This window comes from Aquarana catesbeiana, linkage group LG13, assembly GCF_042186555.1.
Source record: "Aquarana catesbeiana isolate 2022-GZ linkage group LG13, ASM4218655v1, whole genome shotgun sequence".
Taxonomy (NCBI): domain Eukaryota; kingdom Metazoa; phylum Chordata; class Amphibia; order Anura; family Ranidae; genus Aquarana; species Aquarana catesbeiana.
This window is the reverse complement of record NC_133336.1, coordinates 53,517,535-53,544,632: the sequence shown is the minus strand read 5'-3', so window position 1 is coordinate 53,544,632 and position 27,098 is coordinate 53,517,535. Positions and strand designations below refer to the sequence as shown.

At 43.2% G+C, this 27,098-nt stretch overlaps 1 protein-coding gene across 1 annotated transcript in view; it reads right to left on the bottom strand.

Annotated features, from left to right (window-relative positions):
- Positions 1 to 726: 726 nt before the first annotated feature.
- Positions 727 to 27,098, bottom strand: part of CKB (creatine kinase B) — a 28,675-nt gene continuing 2,303 nt past the window's right edge. The window contains exons 2-8 of the mRNA XM_073609605.1: positions 25,611 to 25,815; positions 19,302 to 19,456; positions 10,894 to 11,026; positions 6,360 to 6,531; positions 3,492 to 3,615; positions 2,519 to 2,708; positions 727 to 1,110 (exon numbers count right to left, since the gene is read on the bottom strand). Coding sequence (XP_073465706.1) covers positions 932 to 1,110; positions 2,519 to 2,708; positions 3,492 to 3,615; positions 6,360 to 6,531; positions 10,894 to 11,026; positions 19,302 to 19,456; positions 25,611 to 25,803 — 1,146 coding nt within the window. The 5' untranslated portion in view covers positions 25,804 to 25,815 and the 3' untranslated portion in view covers positions 727 to 931. The remainder of the gene's footprint in view (positions 1,111 to 2,518; positions 2,709 to 3,491; positions 3,616 to 6,359; positions 6,532 to 10,893; positions 11,027 to 19,301; positions 19,457 to 25,610; positions 25,816 to 27,098) is intronic.

Genomic DNA, 27,098 nt, shown 5'->3' with positions numbered 1-27,098 from the left:
TAGCTTTAATAGGTACAGTAAAAATCTAGTAGTTTGTTGTCCAGTGTGCCAGTCTTTTCCAGTGATAGTTGTGTTACTCTTGCCAAGATCTACATATCAAGTCCCCCCAGAGTTACAAAGATTGGATTAGATACTTCAGCATGCAGCTCCCATTACTTTTGGTTTACAATTGTGGCATTTGGTGAGCTAGGTGTAGCAGCTCACTAGCAATATCTACCCTTTGAGTGGAGCTGGGTGTATACCCTTGCAAGTCAGGTTTTCCAGGGTAACTAGTTCGCATATGCAGTTCCTCAGCATCTCAACATGTAGAACACATTTAAAAAGTCAATATAACGAGAGATTGGTAAAAGCAACTGTATTGCACATTTGTCTTAACCTGAAGATGTTTTATATCTGCCAGAAATGAGGCGTGACATCTTGACCAAAATCTCAGCTGTTCCAATTGAGTGGTTGTGTATGGAGGCAAGGTACTAGATAAACAGTTCTAGGAGGTACACATGGCATGCCCCACCCAAAAGTCAACCACTTTAGAAATAACTTCAACAATTGAAGCTTCCCTATTAATCCAGCCAGCTGTAATTTTCAATAGTGTAGCTGGTCTTTGACACCCTCTTAGTTGCTGGGTATCTAAATGAAAACCTCACACTGATTCACTCTTCCCCATCACTGAAGACTCGAACCAGCAAACCCTGAAAGTCAAACTTAGCAAATTCACAAATGCAAAAATTCGAGGCAAGACCAGTGTTTTATTTCTATTTTTTTCATAACATTGCAGCCATCAAGAAAAAAATAAAATAAAAATAAAAACTCCAAAAGAAAAACCATGAACAGATGGAAGACATTTCTACATTTACTAAGCAGGAGTTGGGTCCCAAGGTCTCAGTGAGGCTATTTATCCAATAAATTAGAGCGCATGGCCATTAAAGTGCATTCATTTCTGTGCTGGGATGAGGTCATCGATAGACTGGCCCTTCTCCAGACGCTTTTCCATTTCTATTAGAAGTTTGACACCATCAACCACCATCTGAACGAGTTCCACCTCTGAGAAGCCAAGACGGTCGGCGTTTGATAAATCAAAGACTCCCCCAACTGCTGCAGTGTCAACTCCACCTAGTGCAAGAAAAAAGGGAGTTAGTACTGAACCGTATACAGAAATCAGTCCAGATATGTGCTACACTATTGCTCAGTTGTAAGATCTGAAAGAGAAATCAAAACAGCAAGTAATGCTGGTAGTTTTGGCAGGTTTGAATGACAATTCTGGGGTCCATCGATACAATTGACCACTGTCTGCCAAGTACCAGTAGATTGCACAAAGTTATTAACTGCAAAAATAACAAATACAAAATTGGTGCCTAGCAAGTATAGACATGCTTGCCTGTTATGTATAACAATACCAGTATTTAGTCACATTTCAATGGACTTGTAATGCAACATTACGCAATGTTAATTGCAGCAGTCTAGAAGCAAAATTTAAAGAAATCCAGTAGAAAGTGACCAAATCCTATAACATGATGTGGATAAAATTAGACTCTTCAGATATTGCTGTATGTAAACAAAATGCTAAATTTTATATATAAAAAACAAAAAAAAACAAACACACACCACACCCTTGCAGGATATGGAATAGAGATGCCGAATCTTAGGCTATTGGTCAGTCGTAAGTAAAGTCCTCATGAAGCACAAAGTGACATTGTTGAAATCCAAACTTTGAGGAGCACCACACTGCTGAGCGTCCAGAAAGCAACAATTGTCAACATTTTAGCCAATGTGGAATAAACAAAAGTTCTGAATCCCTTTACAAAGTACCCTGCATTTCCAACTCTACAGAGTTTCCAAAGTCCTGATTATAGGAAGGAGATTTGTAACCCAGACCCCCCCCCCCCCCAGAAAACCAGCAGCCAATCAGTGCTTGCAGCCAATGACGTGTTTTCTGGTGGGGGGGCGGAACCCTGCCACAACCCCCCCCCCCCCCCCCCACCAGGTATTAGCATTCTCTATTCTGTACAATTTGTGTGGCGCTCACCATGTACTTAAACCTTCAAGATGCAGACAGGGTAAGAAAAAAAAAAAAAAAAAAAAAAAGTGCTTAACTTTTATATACACTGGCTTATAGGACATTCAGCCTATTTCACTTTCCAGCCATCTTAGGCTAAAGAAGGCTTTCACAGAATCAGCTATGCATTGACACATCTTCTCAGTATAAAAGTAACCCAGTGTTTCCCATACATAGAACATAACTCCTCTGGTCACAAGCTCTTCAGCTGAAGGAATCAGTTTGAACAAGGATTGTCAAGTCTTGCATGCACATCCATTATGTACACAAGAGGTTGGTTACAATCTGGCCTCTGCACCTTGCTCTCCAGAAACTGCTCAACATATCCGATTATCTTCATTCAAGAATTCTCCATGAATGCATCACTTGAACTACCTGGATGCCATTTTTGGCATGACAAGAAAATGCTATGTATTCGAAGCAGGCCATGGTTCCCCAAAACTCTGCACAAATTGCCTTCCTCACCTGTTCCTCTCTTTTGCAGTCTGAGCCTCTTCAGGGTCTCTTCAAACTTTGCATGCTTGCTCAGGTTTGGCAACTTGATGTGGACTCCAGCACGGAGACCAGTTCCAAGGTTGGATGGGCAGGTGAGAATGTAGCCAAGATGCTGATTCCACATAAACTGGAAGCCTTTTTCCTTGAATAGAGATTCAATCTAGGAGAGAAGAAGGGTTAGTTGTTTAAGTGGATACCAAATTTTTATCAATGCACAACTCAAAAAATTACAGAACCAGGTACTGAGAACAATGACCCCAATTATGATCAAGCCTTAAACTGCTAGTTGCCCGGTTGTCATCCCAACCCTCTTGCTGCAACTCTTTGAGCCATTAGTTTGGAACGAGTATGTAGAAAGAACTTTCTCCTGCATCTTTGTTGATAAATGTAGGCTCAATGCAAAGACACAATTTCAACATTGTCACATCACACAGGTGTAGTGGTGTGTAAAAATGCAGCATATACGCCTATTTATTCTGTGCAATGCACATTATGTCAACGCACCACAGGATGTTGCAACACCCTGTGGTTCACAACATTTAAAACAAAAAAACAAAAAACAAAGAAACCACACAAACAGTGCAAGGTTATCAATACATTGCACTGCCATTCACAATGCAAACCACATATTAAAAACATTGCATAATGTGTGCAGGCTGGTGTCAACATGCTTACATTTCAGAAGAGATGAATTTAAGGAGAAGCATTACTACTTGTGACCACTAGAGGGGAGAATTGATTAACTGGAAGTTCCTGCCAATACAAGTTTGCCTTGCATGACTCTCCCCTTGGCTTTATACTGGGGGGGGGGGGGGGCGGGGGGGATTTATAAATATTCAAACAAATTGAGAAATCCCCACTTCTTGCAGCATTTTGTTAGCTTTCTACGCTTGTCCATTCTATGCATTGTTATAGTTACATTAAACTGCATCTGATCACCTACCCTAGTAAGGCCATCACAGAACCTTTTGAAGACTTCCTTCATGTTTCCACCCTTCTGCATGGAGATGACACGGAGATGATCTTCCTCATTGATCCAGACAAGGAAAGTCTTGCTTTCATTGTGCCTTAGAGAAAGCACACATTGCATGCATTAGAAACAGGAAACACCTAATCTGCAAGCAGTCCTACGTCAGCTTAAAGCATTAGGACTGACCACCAGAATAATCCTTGGTAGTGGTGGCAGGTGCTCAATATTTTGGGGGAAATGGCAAACAAACCTGGCCTCCCCTCACTCGCACTACCATCTACCCCCCCCCCCCCAGATGGGTCCATGGCCTTACCTTAAGAGGACAATGAAGAGGTGGTGCTGGATTTAGGGTAGGGCTCCTGGAAGCGGCTGTTGCTGCCCCTCCGCCTGCTGTAGCTTGCCGAGGGAAGAGCAAGGGCTGTTGCTTCTCCTCCCGGCTGGACAGGAAGCAGGCCCAAGTCCTATAAATCCCAGCCAATTGTGTCTCAGGACCAGCTTCCTGCTTGAGGAAAAGCCGGAAGACATTAGCGAATATTAATTTGCTAATGTCACACCTGGGTGGGCTCAGGGTGCTCCCACCCTTTTTTGAAGCCGATTAGAGCCTCAGGATCTAATCATGTGTAAACAAAAACGACACCCCACATTCAAGTCTATGCGTCTGGTGCCCTCTGCCAGTCTCCTGGCTTTTAAAATATGGAGTCAAACCTGAATCAACCATCTGTGGATGCAGCAATGACCAACAGCTGGCATGGTGTACATCAATAGATTAGGTCACCAGCACATCAGATTCTTGTAGAAAAATGTTATGGAATGATGAAGACTCACCCCAAAGTGTGATGTTTAGACCACCAAGGACCCCTACACATGCATTGGCAAAAGTGTATTGCAATGCACTGAAATGTTGCAATTCTTAATGACTTGGTGAAGGTTTTAATGTAGCAAGATGTCAGTGCTCCTGACCAGCACTCATTTTTCTTGATATAGATTTTATTTGACCAGACAGGCAGTCATACAGTTCAGACTGCGGGTGTTATGCACAGAAGTCCAGATTAAAGCGTTATCTGAGGTTAAAGCAGCTTAAGGCAAGCATACAAGACTAAGGCTTCAACAACTGTTGCATTGTACAGAGATTTTTCTTCAGATACTCAAGAAGTGACACTTCCTGCTCTTACTGCAAAGTAATGACAACGAAACTATTCAAAACAGCCAACATTGAACAGTTAGCATGCCAAGAAAAATATATTCCACATCTTACCAGATGCAAAAAAAGATTTGAACAGTGCGGCTCAGGTTTTATCTACGATCTAGTGCGGTGGGGGGGGGGGTAAGTATCTCTGCATGCTTGAAAAAGGTTTCCCGTGTTTAATTTTTTTCACCTGCCTTGTGTTCAGTAAAATCAAAAAAGGTCACACAAGCATGGCAGAACCTGGTTTGTCTTAACCTCTTGACATCCCCATAAGGCACATGTGCGGCAAAGAGGGTGGGCTTTTACACACTGCATATGTGTGCCCATGGGCAGCCGAGGTGTGTGCTGAAAGCATGCTCCTAAAACAGTGACTAAGCTGTCAGACAGCTCCTGGTCTCTAGTAATGATTGGGGGCCCAGCAGGAATGGCACCCGATCATTTGACCATTGACAGCCAATTCTGTTACCCGAGGTATAAAGACCCTGTTAAGCGACAGGAAGCTGTTAATGGCAGACCTCAAATTAAACTATTGGACCTGGTCTACATTTCTGGTGCTCTGAAGAGCGATCTACATTTGTAATGCTCTTCAGCCTGGGTTCACACTGCTGTGGGATTGAAATTGTTCAGCTGAACTCACATGATTTCATACACGCATGTCAGTCCGATTTCGGGGGGGGGGGGGATTTCAGAGACATCTGTGCGGGTTCCTGCACAGATGTCCATTGAAATCACTCGAAGTCGCCAAAAGTAGTACAGAAACTACTTTTGGGAATCTGTGCGGTGCCATTGCTGGCAATAGCTGCCAATTTGGCATGCCAATTCACATCAACGTGAACCTAGGCTCAGAGAGCATTTGGCAGGTGGCGCACTGCTGTTTTACCCCCTAAAAGCTGGACAACCATGCTGCAACTGTGGCCATTGAAAAACATGGAGTTTGACTGCCCCCAACTGCAAGTCCTTACCCTGTGAGATGCTGCCATTATTGTCCTAAGCCTGCATACTAGTCCTGGAGGTACAAAAACCACCACACACACACTAAAAGCCTAACCCCCCCCCCCATCTCAATGCAGCATTTCCACGATTCATGTAACATGTGCCGAGCTGGTGTTCTGTCGATTTGTTCCCTCCGTCAAAAGTGCCCACACATGCGCAGAACAGAAGGGCACTCCAGCTGATTTGGAACAGACAAAAAACACGCCCTTCAACACACCCAGAACCCCCCCTGCAACAGCGAGGCTCAATCTGACAACTACGGTGTCCCTCCTCTCTTTGCAAAGCTTCCAATTGTGCCGGTGAAAATGGTATCTCCAGTCGCTAAAAGCCTCCTACGATGTGCACATGCACTCTGGTGACGTCACTCAAGCTGATTGGGAAATCAGCTGGAGTCCCCTACTATTCTGCGCACACCAGTCTCTGCTCAGAGCTGTCAAACAAAAAAAAAAAAAAAAAAAAAAACCACCACACACGCAGAAAGTTACTGGCTCTGGTGTATGGATAAGCTATACAAGAGAGTGTTGGCTGCCTTACTAGATTCCTGATGGGCCATGACAATTAGTCCCTGGTGACCTCTACATTCTCTTCACCAAGAGGCTACTTCCCATCTAAGAAAGGGACATTACAACTAACTTCCACAGGAAACGTCAGAGGACACCTACCAAATTCCTCTGGCATCGGGCCAGTCCCGGGCCATCCCTGAGGCCAGAAGAAGGGGAGATACCGGCTTGTCAAACAGGAAGTGGTCATCAATGAGTTGCTGCTGCTCTGCGTCAGTCATGCTCTTGAGAGCATAGTACTTTCCTTTCAGATCTCCATCCAGGCTGTCCAGAGCTGGAATCAGAAATAGCCATGATTATATAAGGTGTCAGCCATAGCCAAACACACTAAATTGCAGATCACAAGGACCTGACCGTTCTGTTTGCAGAAGGCTTGGTAACCACCTTGCTAGACATAGATCAACTGTGCTGACATGTTTAGCTACCAGAGTACACCTCCTACAGAAAGGACACAAGCATCCATTCAGCCTCAAAAGACAGGCTACATGATGAAAGATGTCACACAGTTTTAGCAAAACCTGTTATTTTAAAAAGGAAACCCTGGTTTACAAAAAAAAAAAAAAAAAAAAAAAAAAAAAAAAAAAAAAAAAGAAGATTTTCAGACAACAGATGTCTGTTCCAAGATTAACTGTAGCATTTGGTCAAGACTATAGCAGCCTTTAAAGCAATTTTGCCAAAGGTTATGTTAAGCCGACTACCAGCCAGAATTTCTGCATTTTGCTTGGAGGAAAAAAAAAAAAAAAACCCCCCACCACAAACCACACACATTTTTGTAAATATTTGATCTTTTCATGTGACAACACTGAAGAAATGACACTTTGCTACAATGTAAAGTAGTGAGTGTACAGCTTGTATAACAGTGTAAAATTTGCTGTCCCTTCAATATAACTCACACAGCCATTAATGTCTAAACTGCCAGCAACAAAAGAGTACACCCCCAAGTGAAAATGTCCAAATTGGGCCCAAAGGGTGCACCCCCCCCCCCCTAGCAATCCCAGGGTCTGCCCCCCAAGGTGACATCACTTCCAGTATTGGGTATCGGAGCATTTTGGCGAGTACCGATACTCAAAAATGCTTAGTATCCGCACTGATATGCCGGTGCAACCCAAATATATACTTAATATCATTCTGGTCTGTACATTTATACAGATAAAAGGTATGAACACAAGTTTAGGTAACATCTGCTCTTTTTTGTGTGCAGTGATAGTGGCTTCTAGGAAATGATGCGGTGGATTACAAAGCCTGAGCAGGATGGCCTGAGCCCCAGAAAGTCAAACTGTATTTCCAAACTGATTTTAGAAACTGGATAGTAATAATATATCAGAATATGAACAAAGAGTAACCGGTAAACTTGTGGAGGTCAAAACCAGTCCAGCCTGTCAAAATCTAAGACATAACTGAAGTTGGAAATAAAGGCCACTGCCTAGCTAAACACAATTATATTTCCCCATCTCAGAATAAAGAGAAAATCTAAGAGGAATCTGCACTGCCATCTATTCTATTCAGACACAGCCACAGCCCCTACAGATGTCTGAATACCTGAACCCTGAGTGCATCTGATAGGATGCAGTCATATTTTGGCTGATCATTTTCCACTCTGCTCAGTTGCTTTTTAAATTGGCTTTTGAGGAACAGAGTGGTGCACACAGGGCCACCCATTGCTCAGCAGGAATCGGCCTTTGCTGGGAACAGGCACATTGTTAAACTTTAAAGCAAACTCAGGACAGGTGGAATGTAAGTACAGACAGGAAAAATTAGGTCAGCAACAAATGGCAGTCCAGGAAGCAGCAATAAGCTTGCCATTGGGACAAGATAAAAAGAGAGCCTAACTAATCAGTAATAAATGTGCTTAGCCATGCCTCTCCACATGTGCAGTACACATGAGGGAAGTAAAGGAATACTGGTGCACACATGTTGGTCTCAGACCACAGGACATGGTTCCAGTAATTCGTGTCCTTAGTCGGCAGCAAACTGTTTGCGGGCTTTGTGCATCATCTTTAGAAGAGGCTCTCTTCTGTGACAACAGCCATGCAGACCAATTTGATGTGGCGTATGGTCTGAGTACTGATAGACTGACCCCCCCACCCCTTCAACCTCTGCAGCAATGCTGGCAGAACTCATACGACCATTTCCCAAAGACAACCTCTAGATCTAAAGCAGAGCATGTGCACTTGACTTCTTTGGTCGACCGTGGCAAGGCCTGTTGAGTGAACCTGTCCTGTTAAACTGCTGTATGGTCTTGGCCCCTGTGCTGCAGCTCAGTCTCGAGGTCTTGGCAATCTTCTTATAGCATAGACCAGGAGTCTCAAACTGGCGGCCCTCCAGCTGTTGCGAAACTACAAATCCCATGAGGCCTTGCAAGGCTGACAGTTACAAGCATGATTCCTTCAGGCAAAGGCATGATGGGACTTGTAGTTCCGCAGCAGCTGGAGGGCCACCAGTTTGAGACCCCTGGCCTAGATCATCTTTATGTAGAATAATTTTCAGATCCTCAGTTCTTTGCCATGAGGTACCATGTTGAACTTCCAGTGACCAGTATGAGAGCAATACCAAATTTAACACCTACGACCTTGTAACACTAACAAGTCACATGACACCGGGGAGAGAAGATGGCTAATTGAGCCCAATTTGGACATTTTCACTTAGGGGTGTACTCATTGTTGCCAGCAGTTTAGACATTAATGGCTGTGTGTTGAGTTATTTTGAGGGGACAGAAAATTTACACTGTTATACAAGCTGTACACTCACTACTTTACATTGTAGCAAAGTGTCATTTCTTCAGTATTGTCACATAAAAAATGATAATAAAATATTTACAAAAAAATGTGAGGGGTGTACTCACGAGAGATGCTGTGAAAAAAAATAAAATAAAAAATTCTGGGTGGACTGCAAATATTTAGTGCAATCCCTTAGGAGATGATCTACACAAAGAATACAACTTCAGTAAATTAATGATAAAACATTCCCCCCCCCCCTTGATGACTTTAGAAATACAAGTGACAGTACAAATATGGATCGTGGCACTCATGTTACTATATCTGGCTGTATGTTAGAACACAAATCTTATTCCATATTAGAGTAAGGAAAGAATGTTTCTGTACCATAAGCCAAAACTGACTGACTATGTAACATGACCATATACAGACAGGTATTCATTGGATCTTCCAGAGGGAGGGGGGGGGTCCACTTCCCTAAAAGGGTTTACAATAGAGAAGTCTGCAATGTGCTCCAGTCTGTTACTTTCACAGTACATTTAAACATCCACACTTGAGGGGGGAAAAAAAAAAAAAAAAAAAAAACACAACTATGTAAACCCCAGCAATAAACATTTCTCATTTGCTTCCTTTTGGTCTGTTAAATATACTATTAAACGTCTTTTGGTATTTTGGTTTGTCAAGTGCAAGGATACCTGCTGATGTTGCCAGAAACCTGTCAGCTAAGCAGATAACTTCCTGCGCCATCTGCCTCTGCTGATTAGTTGCATTGTTTGACGACTACAGGACATTAAGGGACAGGGATCCTACAGGAGTTTGCTCAGCTAGGTTATGGAGAATAAGCAATACCTTAAGATAATGCTAGTAAATTATACCTACAGGTCCAGCACTAGCTTGCCACTTTCCTCAAAGGTTATGCAAGAGGAGTCAGGGAAGGTGGTCAACTGGATAGGGTTCTAGTACTGTTGTCCTTGGTCTGAGGTTCAAAACTGGTAGTTTTGAGTAGCCTTGTACCTCTGCTGAGGGCTACAGGACTCTGCTCATCTAGGTTATGGACAGGGTTTCAGTAGCCCCATCTCTGGTGTAATGGTTCTAAGGACTATAGGACAACATTCATCCAGGTTATGGGGGATAGGGGGTTGTACCCAAAGTAGGACTCTCCTTGTGGTCCTTCATACTTGCAGAAACAGGTGAAAATAAAATAAAGTCTGGAAAAAAGACAAATTAAACGCAGCCACCACATCCAAGGACCCTAAAGCTGCAATACATTACATTTGTTTTCAAGTTCAGAGAAGCTTTAATGGATGTAGCACTGCTGTCATTGGGTAGACTGCTGCACGATTAGTGCAGAAAGCAACTACCAATCCCTTAATTCATTGCCATTTCATCACTAGAACAAGTGTTACGGTGCTAGTAATCGTATAACAGGCATGTTTGCATCTGCCAAGAGCTTGGACATCAGTTATCTGGACCCCTTCCAAGCCCTAGCAAGTGGCGTTCAAGAACACCTACTACTAGAATTGCTATAGCCTGGCACCCTGACATCCCAAGAAGCTCTTATGTTGACTGAGTAAAATGCTAGTTCCAGGGCATACTATAGCACTGCAGAATCATGCACAATAATTAGCTGCCCTGGGATTAGGACCACTTCTGGAAATCTGGCAACCTCCAGTAGGTAGATAGTACATAAGTTACTTGTACGCAAACTAAGCATCCAGCTAAATAAGATCTACTGGCAGGATCATCAGGTAATAACACAGTTACAGGGGAACTCAATGCTCATTGAGCAATGCTAAGACCTGTAGCATCCTAATGCCCTTAACCCGCTTCCTTTATAGATTTTGCTTATGGAAATGTCTCACAGAGTATAGGAAAGTAAAGTAAAATTTTATCAAGGCAGAACATTTATTTACAAGGATTACCTTCAATGGAGAGTTTTTCAATGGCTCGTCTTTCCCCACGGCTGCAGTGAGGTGGGAGGCAAAAACCACGGATACTTCTGCCAGTTCTAACACGGGAACTAAGGACGTAGTTTGGGTCCAGGTCGTCACCACCCTAAAAGGTTAGCAAAAACGGTATAAAAAGATACAGGGAAAAAAAAAAAAAAAAAAAAAAAAAAAAAAAACCCCCACACACACACACACACCCGTACTGGTGACCCCACAATAGGGATAAAACTTTTGTAGAAGGGAGTTTAACAAGACATGTGGCCACTCATTAAAATGAGAGAAAAAAAAAAAAAAAAAAAAAGTTTAGAGGGTAGGGAGGCTAGGTACGGGGTTCTTTACTGTAAGAGCGGCAAGGATGTGGAATTTCCTTCCACACAGCAGGGGGCATCAATAGTTTTATTAAACTATTAGATAAGCACCTGAATGACCGCAACATACAGGGATATACAATGTAATACTGACATAATCACAACACAGTTTGGACTTGTGTCTTTTCAACCTCACCTACTATGCAACTATGTAACAACTAAAAAGAAATTTGGTGTAAAAGCCAAACCTGGCAACTTGGAAAGCCTCTTGATACAAAATTCTTTATTGGTTAACACAGAATCCAAAAGTGCTAATGCATTTCGGCTTACAAATGCTTTACAAGCCAAAATGAATTGGCACTTTTAGATTAGGTGTAACCGATAAAGAATTTGTACCAAGAAGCGTTTTGAGTTATCGGCTAGCATCATTATGGACTTATGCTGCGGAAAGTGAACATCTTAGCCAGATCACTGCTCTCCTGTCTCCACACTCCAAATACAGCAGTTGAGCTTGGCAAGATACCAGATAGTTAAAGGGCTGCAGTCATTTAGAGGTGTTCACTTTTCTTTTTTTTTTTTTTTTTTTTAAATCTTTATTTAATTTTTCAAAATACAAAAACCCACAACAAAGTATCATACATATTCATGTTCATAATTACTAAGGGGGAGGGGACACCCGATCAGCAAAGCGGGGCTTCATACCCCCCCTCAACGCCTTCCGGGACTGCCTCTCCCCCCTACACCCCCCCCCCTCCCCCCCACCTCCCCTCCCCCCCCCCGCAGACACATACCCTCCTCCCTCTTCCTTAATATCACCGCCCCACTCCCCGGCCCTATCTTGACACTATCTCCACATATTTCTCTGTTTTTTTAAAGATCCCCCATGGGTACCATTTCCCTTGATCTCTTTCTTGCCTCCCCTCTGGGGCCTTTTTTTCCTCTATGTGCTCTAATCTATAGATTTCGTCTACCTTCTTGATCCAATCTTTTATCATTGGGGGATCTGTTTCTTGCCATTTCTTTGGGATAACGTTTTTGGCTGCATTGAGTAAAATTGGTGTCAGAGAGGAATTGTATCTCCTCTTCCCTCCCTCCTGGCCATGGAACAAACAGGTCCAAGGGTCCTTTTTAATATTTTTCGCTATTATTCCTTCTATCAATCCTATCACTTCCTGCCAGTAGGGTTGAATTTTAGGGCAATCCCACCAGATGTGTGCCATTGTGCCCAGGCCTCCGCACCCTCGCCAACAGCCAGGGGGTTTATCTATTGAGAATTTACTCACCCTAGCTGGGGTCATGTACCACCGGGCTAAGCATTTATAGTTACTCTCCCTTGACTTCATATCCACAGCTGTTGTATATGTGGCCACCAAGATGTTTTTTTCAGTGTCTTCGTCGCATAGTAATCCCAGATCCTCCTCCCATTTTCTAATGAACGGTGGCGAATCCTGTCCACTCCTACCCATCAATATTTTATACACCTTTGAAACCGTCCCCTTTAATTCTTCTCTAAGTGCCAATTTCTCTAATCCCCTATATTTCTCCTCTTCCCTTAAGGGGCCTGGGAGACTAGTAATGAAGTGTTTTAGTTGGTTATACCTCCACCCATTTACTGTTAGCCTCTGCCCTTGTGCCTTTAACTCATCCAGTGATTTTAATTCCCCCCTACTTATTATGTGTCTTATTTGTGTATCCTTTTCCAAAATCCAATTTCCTCCTATCTTCCCCATTCCTGGAGGGAAGAACGGGTTATTCTTTAAATAGATTAGTGGTGAATTGTAGCCCCACTCATTTAATTGGTGAATCTGATCCCAAACTTTAAGTGTGTGACGTGTAATATAGTGTGTTTCTGTGCCTAACTCCCTATACTGTGGCGGGTTCCAGATTATCTGGTTCAAAGATACCTTACTTAACCCTATTTCTAGATTTACCCATTTTTTTGTATTGAAACTTTTACCCCACTCCAGTGCCCGTGTTATTACGATCGCTCTATAATAGTTTCTAAAGTCAGGGAGGGCTAACCCCCCACGTGCTTTCTCTCTACATAACACCCCGTGCGCAATTCTCGGTTTCTTTTGGCCCCAAACATATTTATTTATCATCTCTGTTAGTACCCTAAAAAATTCTCGGGGAACTGGGATAGGGAGCATTTGCATTTTGTATAATATTTTCGGTGCAAGAACCATTTTTGCTATATTTATTCGTCCCATCCACGAGGCTGTACCATGGGCTATTCTTTTTATTTCCGTTTTTATTTCGTTTAAAAGGGGTATATAATTTATTTTATACAAGTCCCTTCTGGAGCTCGTTAATTTCACTCCTAAATATTTTATGTTGTCCCTCCATGGGAAACGGAAGACCTCGGCTAATCTACTGGCTTCTAGTTTATTTATGTTAATCTTTAGAGCTTCAGATTTTTCTATGTTGATTTTAAAATTTGATAATGCACTATACCGCCCCATAATTGCTAGAAGATTAGGAATTGATATTCTGGGTTTTGATATATAAAATAAAATATCGTCGGCAAATGCCGCTAGTTTGTGCTCTTCCTCCCCTACCACACATCCGCTTATGTCAGGGTGTTTTCTGATTATGCTAAGGAGGGGTTCCAGAGCCAGGACAAAGAGGAGCGGGGACAGCGGACAGCCCTGTCTAGTACCATTTTGCATAATAAAACAGGAGGAGGGAGTGTTATTCACCCTAACAAAAGCTGCAGGGTGGTTGTACAAGATTTTTATTCTTCTTAGCATTGCTGGCCCTACTCCCATTTCCTCCAGTGCACTGAACATAAATCCCCAGTCTACCCTGTCGAACGCTTTTTCGGCGTCAATCGACAGGAGTAGCCCTGGGGATTTGCCGGCTTTAAGTGCCTCCAGTACCAGCAGGGACCGCACCCCATTGTCTCTTCCCTCTCTTCCGGGTACAAATCCCACCTGGTCCGGATTTACCAGGTGGGGCATTTTCTCTCTCAAGCGGAGAGCCAGGACCTTTGCGTACAATTTGGTGTCTTCATTTAGCAACGCAATCGGCCGGTAACTTGAGCATAGGGTGCGGTCCCTGCCTTCCTTGGGGATCAGTGTCACTGCCGCCAGCAATGCGTCCTTGCACATTTCCTGGTCTCCTAGGCCATTCCACATCTGGCAGAGCCTAGGTACCAGGATTGATTTAAATTTTTTATAGAAATAGGTCGTGAAGCCATCCGGCCCAGGGCTCTTACCCCCTGGGGATTGCTTCAAAGCTCTAAAGACCTCCTCCTCTGAAATTGGTTTTTCTAATTCCAGTGAGTCTATTTGTGACAGAGTGGGGAGGGCAGCTTCTTTAAGAAATTCCTTTACCCTTTTTTCTCTTTTCCCCTCCTGCTCTACCTTTCGCTCAACCGCGTAGAGGGAGGAAAAATATTTTTGAAATTCTTCTGCTATTTCTTTTGTTAAATGTCTCATCTCCCCTTTTTTATCCTTCACCTTCTCTATATAGTTTTCCAATTTTTTCTTCTTGGTGGTTGCCGCTAAATATTTCCCTATTTTATTCCCCTGTATATGGTAGTTCCTATTGTTTTTATATATCCTTTTGAGGGCTTCTGTCTCTAATAGGTCTCTTAACTCATCTCTTTTGACTGTTAGTTCCTTTAATACCTCTCTGCCCACCTCCTTGCTTTTTTTATGGGTTTGTTCTAACTTGGCTATTTGTTCTAGCAATTCTTTTTGTTTTTTCGTTCTTTCCCTCTTTTCCCCTGCACCAATTGAAATTAATATCCCTCTAATGTAGGCCTTAAAGGTTTCCCACACAATAGTTGCCGGGACCTCATTGGTCTCATTTATGCGGAAAAAGCCCTCAATTTCTTTTTGGACCCTTTCAACAACCTGTTTTTTATTAATAAGGAATTCGTTCAGGCGCCAGGTATATGGGGTCTTATAAAGGCCTTTAAATAATAATGTCATAACTACTGGGGCATGGTCTGAGAGGGTCATAACCTCAATTTTTGTTGCTCTTACTGAGTCCAGCAAACTATGTTCCACCAAGAAATAATCCAGCCTTGCATAGGTCTTATGCACCTGTGAATAATATGTATAGTCCCTCTCCTTGGGATGTAACACTCTCCACACATCAATCAACTGCTGGGCTTGTAGTTTTTTCCCTATTCTGGCACATGCCCTTTTATCCTCCCAATGGGATTCTGCCGACCTATCCAAGGCTGGATCTATACAAAAATTTAGGTCTCCTGCTAAAATCAGCTCGCCTTCTTTATATTCCTCCAATCCAGTCAGGATTCGGCCAAGGTACCCCATCGGATCTCTATTTGGGCAGTATATATTTGCCAAAGTATAAATTTTTTCATTAATTTTCCCTTTTACAAACAAAAATCGTCCTTCTGGATCCACTCTCTTATCTAACAAATTAAATTTTATCTGTTTCGAGAATCCGATGGCTACCCCCTTTGCCCTTTTGGATGGGGAATCCCCATATATCCATAGTGGAAGGCTTTTTGATGTTAATTTAATACCCTCCTCATACACTAGATGGGTTTCCTGCAGGAAAGCTATGTCGATCTCCAATCTCTGTAATTCCTGACTCAGCTTCCCCCTTTTCCCTGGTGAGTTGAGGCCTTTGACATTATACGACAGGCATCTGACTTCCATTGTCATTTACTCTTTATTTCCGCCCTCACATCTCTTTTGGAAGCCTTTTAACTTACCCTGGGTATGACCTCTCCCCTGACACCAGGCAGTACCCGAAGTTATAACCGTAGGGCCTAGAGAGGCAAAACCTAAAAGGGAGAATATATGCCCCTAGATTTTTTCCAGATCTAGAGAAACAGGGAAATAGATGCGTAAAAACACATAGGGTAGATCTTTTGGGTTGTACTCTCTGTCTGCGGGTACCCTTCCTCCCCCTCCTCCCACCCATACCCCCCCTCCCCCCCCGAAACCCCCCCACCCCCACCCACCTCCCGCTCCCCCGCCCCCCACCCCCCCCCCCTCCCCACACCGTTTCCCAAGCTGAGGGTCGTGGCATCTCTCATGATACCTTCCCGCCTACGTCCCCCTGTGTGCAGGGTGTTGCTCCCGCGATGGGGGTTCGGAAAATATAAAAACCCTTTCATGGTGAAAGCATCCTTTCTAAGTATCACATTTTAGTCCTGGTGTTTTATATTCGCCCCCCACCCCCCCCCCCAAACCCGCCCCCCCCCCCCTCAAAAGAGCCTGCCCTCCATGTCCTGGGGAACTCTAATATTTAAGTTTGTGCAGAAGTCCTGTAGCTCTTCCATCTGTTTTAATCTGAAGCTCCTCCCCTCTCTTGTCACCAGTAGGGCAAATGGATAGCCCCAACTATATTTCAGATTAGCGTCCCTTAGAGTGTCCAATAGTGGTTTTAGTTGTCTTCTCCTTGCGAGGGTCTTAGCTGAAAGGTCCGTAAAGACTTGAATGTCTTGGTTGTTATATTTCAGTGATCGAACCCCTCTCAGATTTTTCCAAATCCTCTCCTTCTCCTCATAATAATGAAACCTCGCAATCACGTCTCTGGGGGCATCTTCTCTGGCGTTTGCGGGCTTTTTTATTCTGTGGACACGTTCTATTTTGAGCTCCTCTTCCTTGCTTCTTCCTAGAACCGGATTAAAAATTTCCCTCATAATGGCAAGCAAATCCTCCCCCCCTTGCTCTGGGATGGCTCTAATTCTAAAGTTTTGCCTTCTGTTTTGGTTTTCTTGTTCTTCGAGTTTAAGGAGCATTTCCCTATGATCCGATTTCAGATTTTTAACCTGTTTTTTCAGTTCCTCAATCGTTGTTGCATACTGCTCCGTTAAATCCTCCACTTTTTCCACTCTTTTTAATAAGTGTCCCAAATCTTCTCTAACATTCAGGATTTCTGCTTTCAATACATTCTCTAGTTTAATAAACATATCCTGCATGTCTGTTTTTGTAGGGAGGGTATCCATATTTAGCTCTGCATTCGTTCCTATTTCAGGCTCTGGTGAAGTTGGTACTCTAGCGCCATTTCCTGTTGCGCCTTTATTTTTATTGGGGTCCTTCTTTTTTTCTTTTGCACTTTGTTGTTTGTTTTCCATACTTGGGCTTCTATTTTGCGTTTCTGTCATATATCTTTGGATAGTGCTTGTATTTAAGCTGTCTCTGGGTTTTTTTACTTCAGCAGCTTTAGTAGAGCGCCCTCTCATAGTCAGGTTCTCCCCCCCTCCACTCTCCTTAAATGAGGTCTCAGGCCTCTATGTTCCTTTCTGTGCCCCTATATTTGTTTCATACAGCTGCAACAGGCTTTATTTCCAGTATGCACAGATTTTATCTCAAAAAATGTCCTACCTGGAGCTGTCTTGTAGCTGGGGGCACAGGGTCAACAAGCCGGACTTCCTTTGCTTGGAGGATAGGGTGGTTCTCTTTAACAGCTGCGAACTCCAAGGCCCTCCAAGCGCTTTCCAGGAAGCTGTCCTCCACTGTGGCAGGGGAAAAAAAAAAAGAGTTCCTTTCCTGTTGTTTTTCCGGCTCCCCCTTCCCCTGTAAACGGGGGGTTAGGGATAAGGATAGGGGGGAATAGCAGAGGCTGAAGGGGAGGGGTGTCTCAGGTCCTTCCTCCGATCTCCTCCGGGGGGGGGGGGGGGGGGGGGGGGGGCGGGGGCGGGCGACGGAGCGAGCAGCGGCGCCTCGAGCGTCCACGGACACCTCAACTCCTGGCCGGCTTCAGCTCTTCAGGATACAAGGTATGCAAGGCATCCGGGCGAGTCTCCTTTGTAGAGGGCAGACAGTCGCTGCTGTCTCCAGCTTAAGCTCCGGTTCCACTCGCTCCCTATACCTAGGGTCTTAGCGCTGTCAGCCGTCGCCGCTTCCTGTTTTCTGGGCTCCTGTCCAGCAAGGTCGATCGGCTCTCACCTCACGCTGCTATTTTCACCATGCTCTCCTCCTCTGTCCTCCACCGCCCCACCGCGTAGCTCCTCCCCTACTCCTCACACGTCATCCCCCATCACCGTAGATCTAGAGGTGTTCACTTTTCAAAAGTAATTTAAGTCAAGACTAAGAACTTGAGAGATCCACCACTGATCTGAAGGTAGAAGGTTTAACACATACCCCTTCCTCCCATACTTTCAGCGCCACATTTACTATGATCAGAAGAGCCATTGAAGCAACCTGGGTTTATTTTTCTTTATCTCAAGAGGGAAACCTAGAAATCAGGCCTTGCAACAGCACACAACATTCTACTAATTACTGCTGGAATACTTGCACTGCTCATGCTGGTTATTTGCAGGCACCTACTGGTAGTGTATCCTTGGTACTAGTAGTTTGTGTTACATTATATAGTCTCACTGCACCCAAGTGAAAGACCCACAATAATTGCCATTATGTAGAAACACTAGAATGTATTGCTACTGTAATCGGCAAGAATGGAGATATTAAAACAAGGCTACAGGCAAGGCAAAATTCAGTAATGAGCCCCAAGATTATCTCTAGCTGTGCTTGTTCTCTTGCGATGCACTTGCGTTCAGGAAAACCTAATGATACGCATCAAATTTCAGCCATTAGGACTCCAAGGTCCAATTGCAACATGAGGACGTCTACATGTTTTCAGGAAAGTGCTGGCCATTAAACAGTCAAAGATAGCAATATAGCTGGAAACTGGAAACTACTGCAGTTCTATGTTTTATTAGAGAGATTGCATACACAATTGCCAAAAGGCACATAACCCCCAATAGGTACAATTTCAAATATAAACTTAATAGAAATCTAGGCCAACTCGAAATGCACATAACTACTGCGCATAACTAGGAAGAGGATTTTGTTTTTCAGTTGAGCTTTTAGACATACTAATTCACTGTCTAGCCTGAAGTGGAAAGGGGACACTGGAGGCTGCAGAGCTAAAGCAGGTATTCATCTACCTCACTGCTCAGTGTGGCAGGAGTGTCTGATGCATAAAACTAGCCAAACAGCTATAAAATATTGGGAGGTTAAACAGTACATTTGCACGCCATGTGTAGCCATTATCCTGGAACTGCATTTAAAGAAAAAAAAAAAATAAATAAAAAAAAGCCTGCTACAGACTGCTTATAAGCAGCAACATTAATAAACTCACCTTCAAGTGTTCAGATTTCAGGTCAGTCTTGTGCTGGTCTCCTGGCTTGTAACCACCATGTCGGTCTTCAATGATGGGGTCAAACAGATCACAGAACACATCATAGCACTCTTCATCCCCAGCGACAGCTCCCACGGTCAGAATATAAGGGTGGCCTGAATAAGCACAGAATGTCTTAAGTCACAGGAAGGCACACTTGTCAACAACCCAAGGAGTTGGGTAAAAGAGCGATCAACACATAGGGAGATCCTCAAACTTTGCAGACACTCCGCTTATGCACATCCATTTTTTTTGCTGTGATTGTCCAATAGTTGCATAACTTTTATGCACAACTGCAGCCAGTAAGGTTAATACTCAATATCTGTATACGATTTCTGGGTCACCAAGTATTGTAGGGCATGGACTTGGTTTCCTTTTAAGCAACCCTGCCAGATCCTAATGCCAAATTTCAGCTTTCTATATTAGAAGAGTTTATACCCACATATCCGATGGCCCGGGCCTCCTACTCGCCTCATTTCTAGAGCTGCAGCCTTTAAAGACAAAATTCACTTTTTTTCTAAATTCCAGCTCCCCTACGTACCATTATGTACTCCTTTTGCAAAAAAAAAAAAAAAAAAAAAAAAAAAAAAAAAAAAAAAAAACACTGCTCGATTACTCCCGCCTTACTTCCTGGACAGTGGAGTTAGCCTTAAGATTCTTCAGCATGCAACACTTCTGGGAGCATACAATATGGTCTTCTGCGCCACACACACACTGTTCCAGCCTCTGACCCCTAAACCAGGACTCCACAGGTAGGCGAGTTAGAGGATGTCAGGGACAGTCATCCAATGCAAACAAGAGATTTCCCAGCATACTTATCAACCATCTTGCAAAACCACCAAATTTACCCTGTCGGTCAACTTACCTGAAAGACAGAGGGTTTGGTTTGCACACATTTGCAAATATATGCATAAGCTGCAGTGCCCACAACAAGGCTCCTCTGCAAACTGGTCTTAAAGTGGTTGTTAACCCACTTGTATAAAAACCATCACATCTGCACTGTAATAAACCAATAAATGTTCCTGTGCCAGGTAAAAAAATATGCTCATCTGTATCTATAACAGCATGGCTCCCAGCTTCAGGTCTCCTCTTTCCGACTTACAGTTCTAGTGGGAGGGGCCGAGCGCTCCCGCCAGCGTCAGCCGGGGAGGAGAGAGGGAAAGCTGAGTGCCAGGGAGCCGCACTGTTAGGTAAAAAATATGCTTATGTATAACAGTGCAGCTCCCTGGCACTCAGCTTTCCCCCTCTCCTCCCCGGCTGACGTTGGCGGGAGTGCTCGGCCCCGCCCACTGGAACCAAGTCGGAAAGAGGAGATCCAAAAAGAGGCAGGTGAGCGCTGGGAGCCGTGCTGTTATAGATACAGATAAGCATATTACCCAACACAGGCACATTTACTGGTATATTAAAGGGCAGATGGGAGCAGCAGGAGTGGGCGCTGAGCAGAGCAGGCTGCGGATGACGGAGGTGGGCAAACAGACCACAATGTCAGGGGCTCAGCAGCCATGATTATTGGTCTGTTTGCAGAGGGGAGGGTATAGCTAGGCATTACAGGGTGCCAAATCACACAGCACAAGCACTGTGCAACATGCTTTAAGAAACAGAATCTTTTTTTTTTTTTAGTTAAACGCTTTACCATTTTAAGAGTCTCCCAAGCTGGAGCACATATAGCAGTGGATAGATTAAAAGGCATGTGTGCCTGGGAGCCCAACTGTCTTTAAAAGGCACAGGGATGCATGCAACTCCCAGCAAGAGCATAATGGCAGAATAGTCATCCAGTGCGCCCCCCATACCCAATTCAACCTACAGCCTTTATAGTAAGGTGCACATGGAAGAGCAACGCACATCAAACCATTTTCAGCCTGGCAGGTAAATTGTGAGGCGTTTTGCCCTTCCATTTACAAAGACTAGTTATAGGTTGGTTGCCATTTTATTTATTTATTTTTTTGTACTTCTGGTTGATTAGTGTGGGGATGCACAGGACACCTTCACCGCCATTGTGCTCTTGCTTGGCGTCACGTGCAACCCTGAGTCTTTGAGGGGGTGGGCTCCCTCCAGGCACACCTGCCCAAAAAAAATAAATAAATAATTTTTTTTTTTTTTATATTTATTTATATCGATCCACTGCTATATGCTCTCCTACAGTTTACAAAGAAGCCTTGTCATGGGCCCTGCGGCTTATGCATATAATTGCAAGTGTGTGCAAAGAAAAAAAAAAAAATTGATTAGTTTGACGAAAATGGTTAGACAGGGTCAATTTGGTTGTTTTGCAGGCTGGCAAGTGTGCTGGGAAATCTTGTTAGTTTATGATGGGCATTGCCCTTCCATGTGCACCTTACCACAAAGGCTAGTTATAGGTTGGTGTGATTGCCACTTTTTTGTACAGTCATCCAACACTCCTGAAGTGTTGAATTGGGAGGCTGCAGGGTTGGAACAGAGGGAAGCTAGGAGGCATAGATTGCTGGAGAGGAGAAAATACCTCTTCTATTACAGGGTGCTAGGTTTAAAAATATGGCATCAAGGCTTCATGTACACGGAATGTTTTTACAACCTCTCCTGAACGATTTAACTTGACAGATAGTAACGTCCGTTTTGCCACGTTTTTAAAATGCAGTGTACATGAGGCCTTAGAATGAAAAGGTCCTCAAGAACAAATGCTTTAATTGCCCGTATCAAACAAACAGCCCTCACACCCTGGAGTCAAGGTAAATGGCATCATAGTGGGCCACAAAGAAAAAAAAAAAAAAAAAATGCAAACGAGTGGGCCTAGCACTGAAAAGTAATAGAAGCTATGGTACTGTTAGCTAAAAGTAATTTGGTTGATTTCCACTAAATTGAAATCGAATGGGCAATCTAAATCAGGAAAACAAACAAAACCACAGGAAGCAGATAGCCATGGACTGTTCAATTACGTGTAAATTGCATTTTCATTCCAAAGCTTTAAAGTTGCCACAAGATTGTCAGTGCATAGAGAGCATATTTAAAAATGTTATAACTCACATCTGAAGAGTTCAAGCAATATATTGTAGGCCTAATCCATCTAAAGTAACAAATGTTAGACTAATATTCAGTTATAAACTGCACAGCAATTAACTCCACAGCTTGCACAGAGTGGCAGAAGTCATCTTGTGATATGAACCAATGTTCAAATAGTAGATGGAGACACCTACAAAAACCAAGTAGAGCAGTGGTACCCCACATCAGTCAATCAGGGGCTGTATATCATTGAAAGCTGTATGGGTGCAGTAGGTTGGTGCACACCTCTGGCCTTTGTAATGCATTATGAAGTGGACAATGTTCATAGAATCAAACTAGGCAAGGATCTGACCTATGACCATCTTTCCTCTGATTTACCACTAGCTGCCCAGACATCACCACAGCCTCAGTACTTAGCAAGTCAATGCCCTGAAACAAGTCAGAACTCTTTGGCTAAATAGGTTTTCAATATCAGTGGCTTGGAAAATATTGAAGCACCTTGGCTAGCACAATAGGAAACTAGCCTTTTAAAAAAAAAAAAAAAAGGAGAGTTCAGCAAGTAGGTGTCTATCAAACAATTTGTAGTTAGCGTGGATAAGGGTTAAAAGCACTTTATTACAGTACGAGGTTTAATTGGGATGGTTTCTTTTCAGTTCCTAATAACCTCAAACAGGAGCAAGAAAAATCTGCAACAGGTACAGAAATTTAAAGAAAAAAATAAAAATAAATTAAGCAGATGGGGCTCTAGGCTTCCCCCAGGAAAGTTGTACTTCTTGCCATCCATGTCCCTGCTGGATTATGCTGGAGATAGCCCCTCACTTCTTGACTGGGTGAAAAGGGCACTATAAGAGGAAAAACTTTTGAGCGGAGCATTGGATAGAAAAAAAGAAAAAAAAAAGAAAAAAACTTTTGGATTGGAAATAGGGAGGGAGGGAGGGACACACACCCACAACAAACTGGTTTGTGTGACTCCTAAATCAAGGTTTTTCACCAATTTTATGTTATAGACCCAAAGAATTCTATGGAGAAGTCTTGCACCATTATGAGGATGGAGTGGGAGGTCACAATACACGACTTCTTTCTCTGGTCTGCAAGAAGCTGCCCTTTACTACAGCATGTCACACAAGATTTAATAGGTTTTAAAGATTCATTCATTTTCGTTCAGGTCACGATGATGGCTTCATCCACTCTATGCAAGCAACAGAACGGTTAATCTTTCCAATCCACGCATGCTCTTTTACCAGGATTGTCTACCCCAGTTTAGATCACATCATCCAATGTGAAGCCACTGGAAGTCATTCTGTTTCCCCAAACTCTTGTACATATCAAAAGTTAAGACTTTAGCCATGTGGTTGTTGTGCTTGCGCAGGTCTGGGAACTCCTCTGCGGAAAGCCTCTTAATGACTGGCCAGGCAACGTTACCTTCACTAAGAGAAAAAAAAAAAAAAAAACACTGTACAGGTTAGAATCTGCTCCCCTTATCAATAGAAGTGCTTTTTGATGCCCTTTACCAAAAAAAATAGTAGATGATCACAATATCTCTTTTTAAGGTTTACCACTTTTGTGTCAGCTTAAAAAGGCAGAGAAGGGAAAAGACGAGTTTTGTAAAGATTATTATAACCCACTGAATGGTTTTGCTTGTACAGTCTCCTGACTTCTTCATATCGCCAGATGAGAAAGCCAAGCTTGGCTTGTTTCCATGTTGATACACAAAAAACACCCATACTGCTGTCTACCATGTCCCCACAAAGATCTTCCCAATGGGTACAACTGGTATTTAAAGTAACTAAAGGCTAAAAACTAAAGTTTTGATTAGAGGGGAGAGGGATTAGAACACTGGTCAGTTTTTATTGCGGTCAGCGTCCCCATTAGGGAGATTCACCCTCTCTATTTGATTTGTTTACCCATTATCATTTAACCACTTGACCACTGGGCACTTAAACCCCCTTCCTAACCAGACCAATTTTCAGCTTTCAGTGCTCTCACATTTTGAATGACAATTAGTCATGCAACACTGTACCCATATGAAATTTTTGTCCTTTCACACAAATAGAGCTTTCTTTTGGTGGTATTTAATCACCGCTGGGTTTTTTTATTTTTTGCGCTATAAATCAAAAAAGACTGAAAATTTGATAAAAAAAAAAAAAAAAATCTTTGTTTCTGTTAAAATTGATTGCAGAGTATTGGCAAGTATTGGCAGAGTATTGCACAGTGTTGTAGAGTATTTACATTGAGCAGTGCTGTGGGCACTAAACTTATACAGCCCACAGAGCTGCCGCCATCTCTCCCCCTCTCCCCTCGCACTGTACCGATCAGTACACAGAGGGGAGGAACCAGCGTCATGACGTGACACCGGTTTGTTTACATGTGATCGCTCCATCATTTGATGGAACGATCACGTGGTAAATGGCCGAGATCAGCGGCTATTTACCGTGATGTTCCCGGGTGCGCGCGGAAGCAACATTCTGGAATGACGTCCCACAGACGTCCACCCAGAATAAGCCGACTGCGCTGTTGCCGTCTTTCGGCAATGGCCCGGTCGGCAAGTGGTTAAAGTAAACGAAAATCCCAAATTTTGGGTTGTCCCCAGAAAAGTAATATGAGAGATATTCCAATGGGGACACTAGTTCTGGTGACCTGGGGGTCCTCCAGAAAGTCCCATAATTTGCTGAGATTTCCTCTCACTTCCCGTTTTGGCTATGCGGCAGGAAATGAAGGTAAATCTCAATAATGGGACAAAGGGCAAAAAATAAACCTTACAGTTCTACATTAACAGTCAGTCCAAATCTAGAAGTGCCCAAATCTAGCTGCAGCGTATAGTTGATTTGGAGTGTGTCTGCCAAAGATCAGTTGTGTTCAGCCCTCTACTAAAAACTCCATGTTCGATACCAACTCAGACCTCTACTAAACTCCAACTCGTATATCAAATCACTGTAGTGAAAGATTGTTATACAAAGACCATATGCATTAGCATATGATGCGTTCATACAAGTTGCCTTTATTTCAGACTTCTGGTATGGTCTTGTTTTGGATGGCCAATACTGTTGCAGGTCCCTGATAGAGAAAATGAATGCAGGAAGACCAATCTGGTCTCTTAACCATGAGTCTAATGATTTACAAATATTGATCATCTTCCCATCTCAAGCCCTAAAAATACCAGAGCCATCAGACGGGTAGTCTTTGCATCTTATAGGACTTCCACACAAGGTCTTTAGTAACTTTGACAGCTCAGCACTTCTAGTAATGAGGGAGAACAGATGGCAAAGTGGATAAAGAGAAACAATCTGTGCATTTTACCTGGGTTGTCAACCCCGGTCTGAATGACATCATCCACAGTAAATCCACTTGGTGTCGCCTTGTCCCTCAGCTTTGCATACAGCTCTTTGGTGAGCACCTTGGCCATATGGTTGTTGTGGCTACTCAAGTCTGGAAACTCATCATCCACGCCATACTTCAGCTTCAGTTTGTTGTGGGAGTTGCCGAAAGGCATGATTGCACTTTACTGCAGGAATTACAGAACAAAATGTTAACAGATATAGGACATGACCTCAAAAAAGGTGACCTTGGAGCAAACTGATGTTGGAACAGGAAATCTAGGCCACAACATGGCTACTGGCAAACTAAATCTCCCATGATCTTCAGGAAAAGCTTAAGGATACAAGATTGGTCATAATGTACCCGATTTTTGCCTGCAACGTGACAGGCTTGTGCATTCTTAGAGATTAAAAAGGTATAAATCAGAGAACACAGGCACCCGATTACAGAGCTCATTACGAGTTTCAGAGCTTATTTAGTGGATGGGCAAAGCTCAACGTCTGCCCAGGTCCTACCAACATCGAGTTCCTCCAAGGTCACAAATTACATCGAAAATATAAATCCTGTTGAAAGCTATAGAACAGCCAACAACCACCTCTTAGAAGCATTACCCAACTTAGACAGCTCTGGTATAAAATGTAAGGACATCTACTACAGTGGGGTCAATTGTGCCCAATCATTGGAGGTCAGTGGGGGCGGACAATAGCATGCAAAGGGCCACAGTTTGGAGACCACTAGGATGGAGAACAACCCAGGGTGGCAGAGTGTGGAGCAACCCACTCTGAAATATGGCATGCATCACCTCTACCTCCATGTCTTAGGTCCCATTCACACTTGAGCTGAGCATCTTTGGTGGGTTTTTGTTCCTTGTACAGGCATTTTTTTGCATTTGTGTCAAACTTTAGTGGGGGGGGGTTTTATGTTAAGCCAATGGAAAACTAGTTACTAGGGCGAACATAGATTTTTGCACCTTTTTTTAGATGCACTTATTGAAACCTATCAGGGAAAAAAAAAAAAAAAAAAAAAAAAAAAAAAAAAAAAAGAAGGGTACACTCTGACCCAAAAGAAGCTCACACTTTTCTGTGTGAGGAGCTTCAAGTAACACCATACTCAGGTGTGAACGAGTACCAATCCTGGGGGTCTGGAGCATTGAAGCCCTTTTCGTGAAACTTCAAACCACTTAGGCTGCATTCACACCTGAGCATTTCGTTTTCAGGCAGAAAGTCATGGTGTTTTTTTTTTTTTTTTAACACGCAGGTCAAAAGGTCACCAAAAACACCTGTAATCTAAGAAGCTCATGTACTTTTGAGCTTCAGGCTACAAAACGCTCAGATGTGAACAGGGGCGATTTAAATGAATGGGACCTTGAGCGATGAGGGGGACACTATCACCATTTATCAGTTAGAAAAAAAAAAAAATAAAAATAAAAAAACAATACCCTGCAAAATCATCCAACTGTCACAGAAGGTT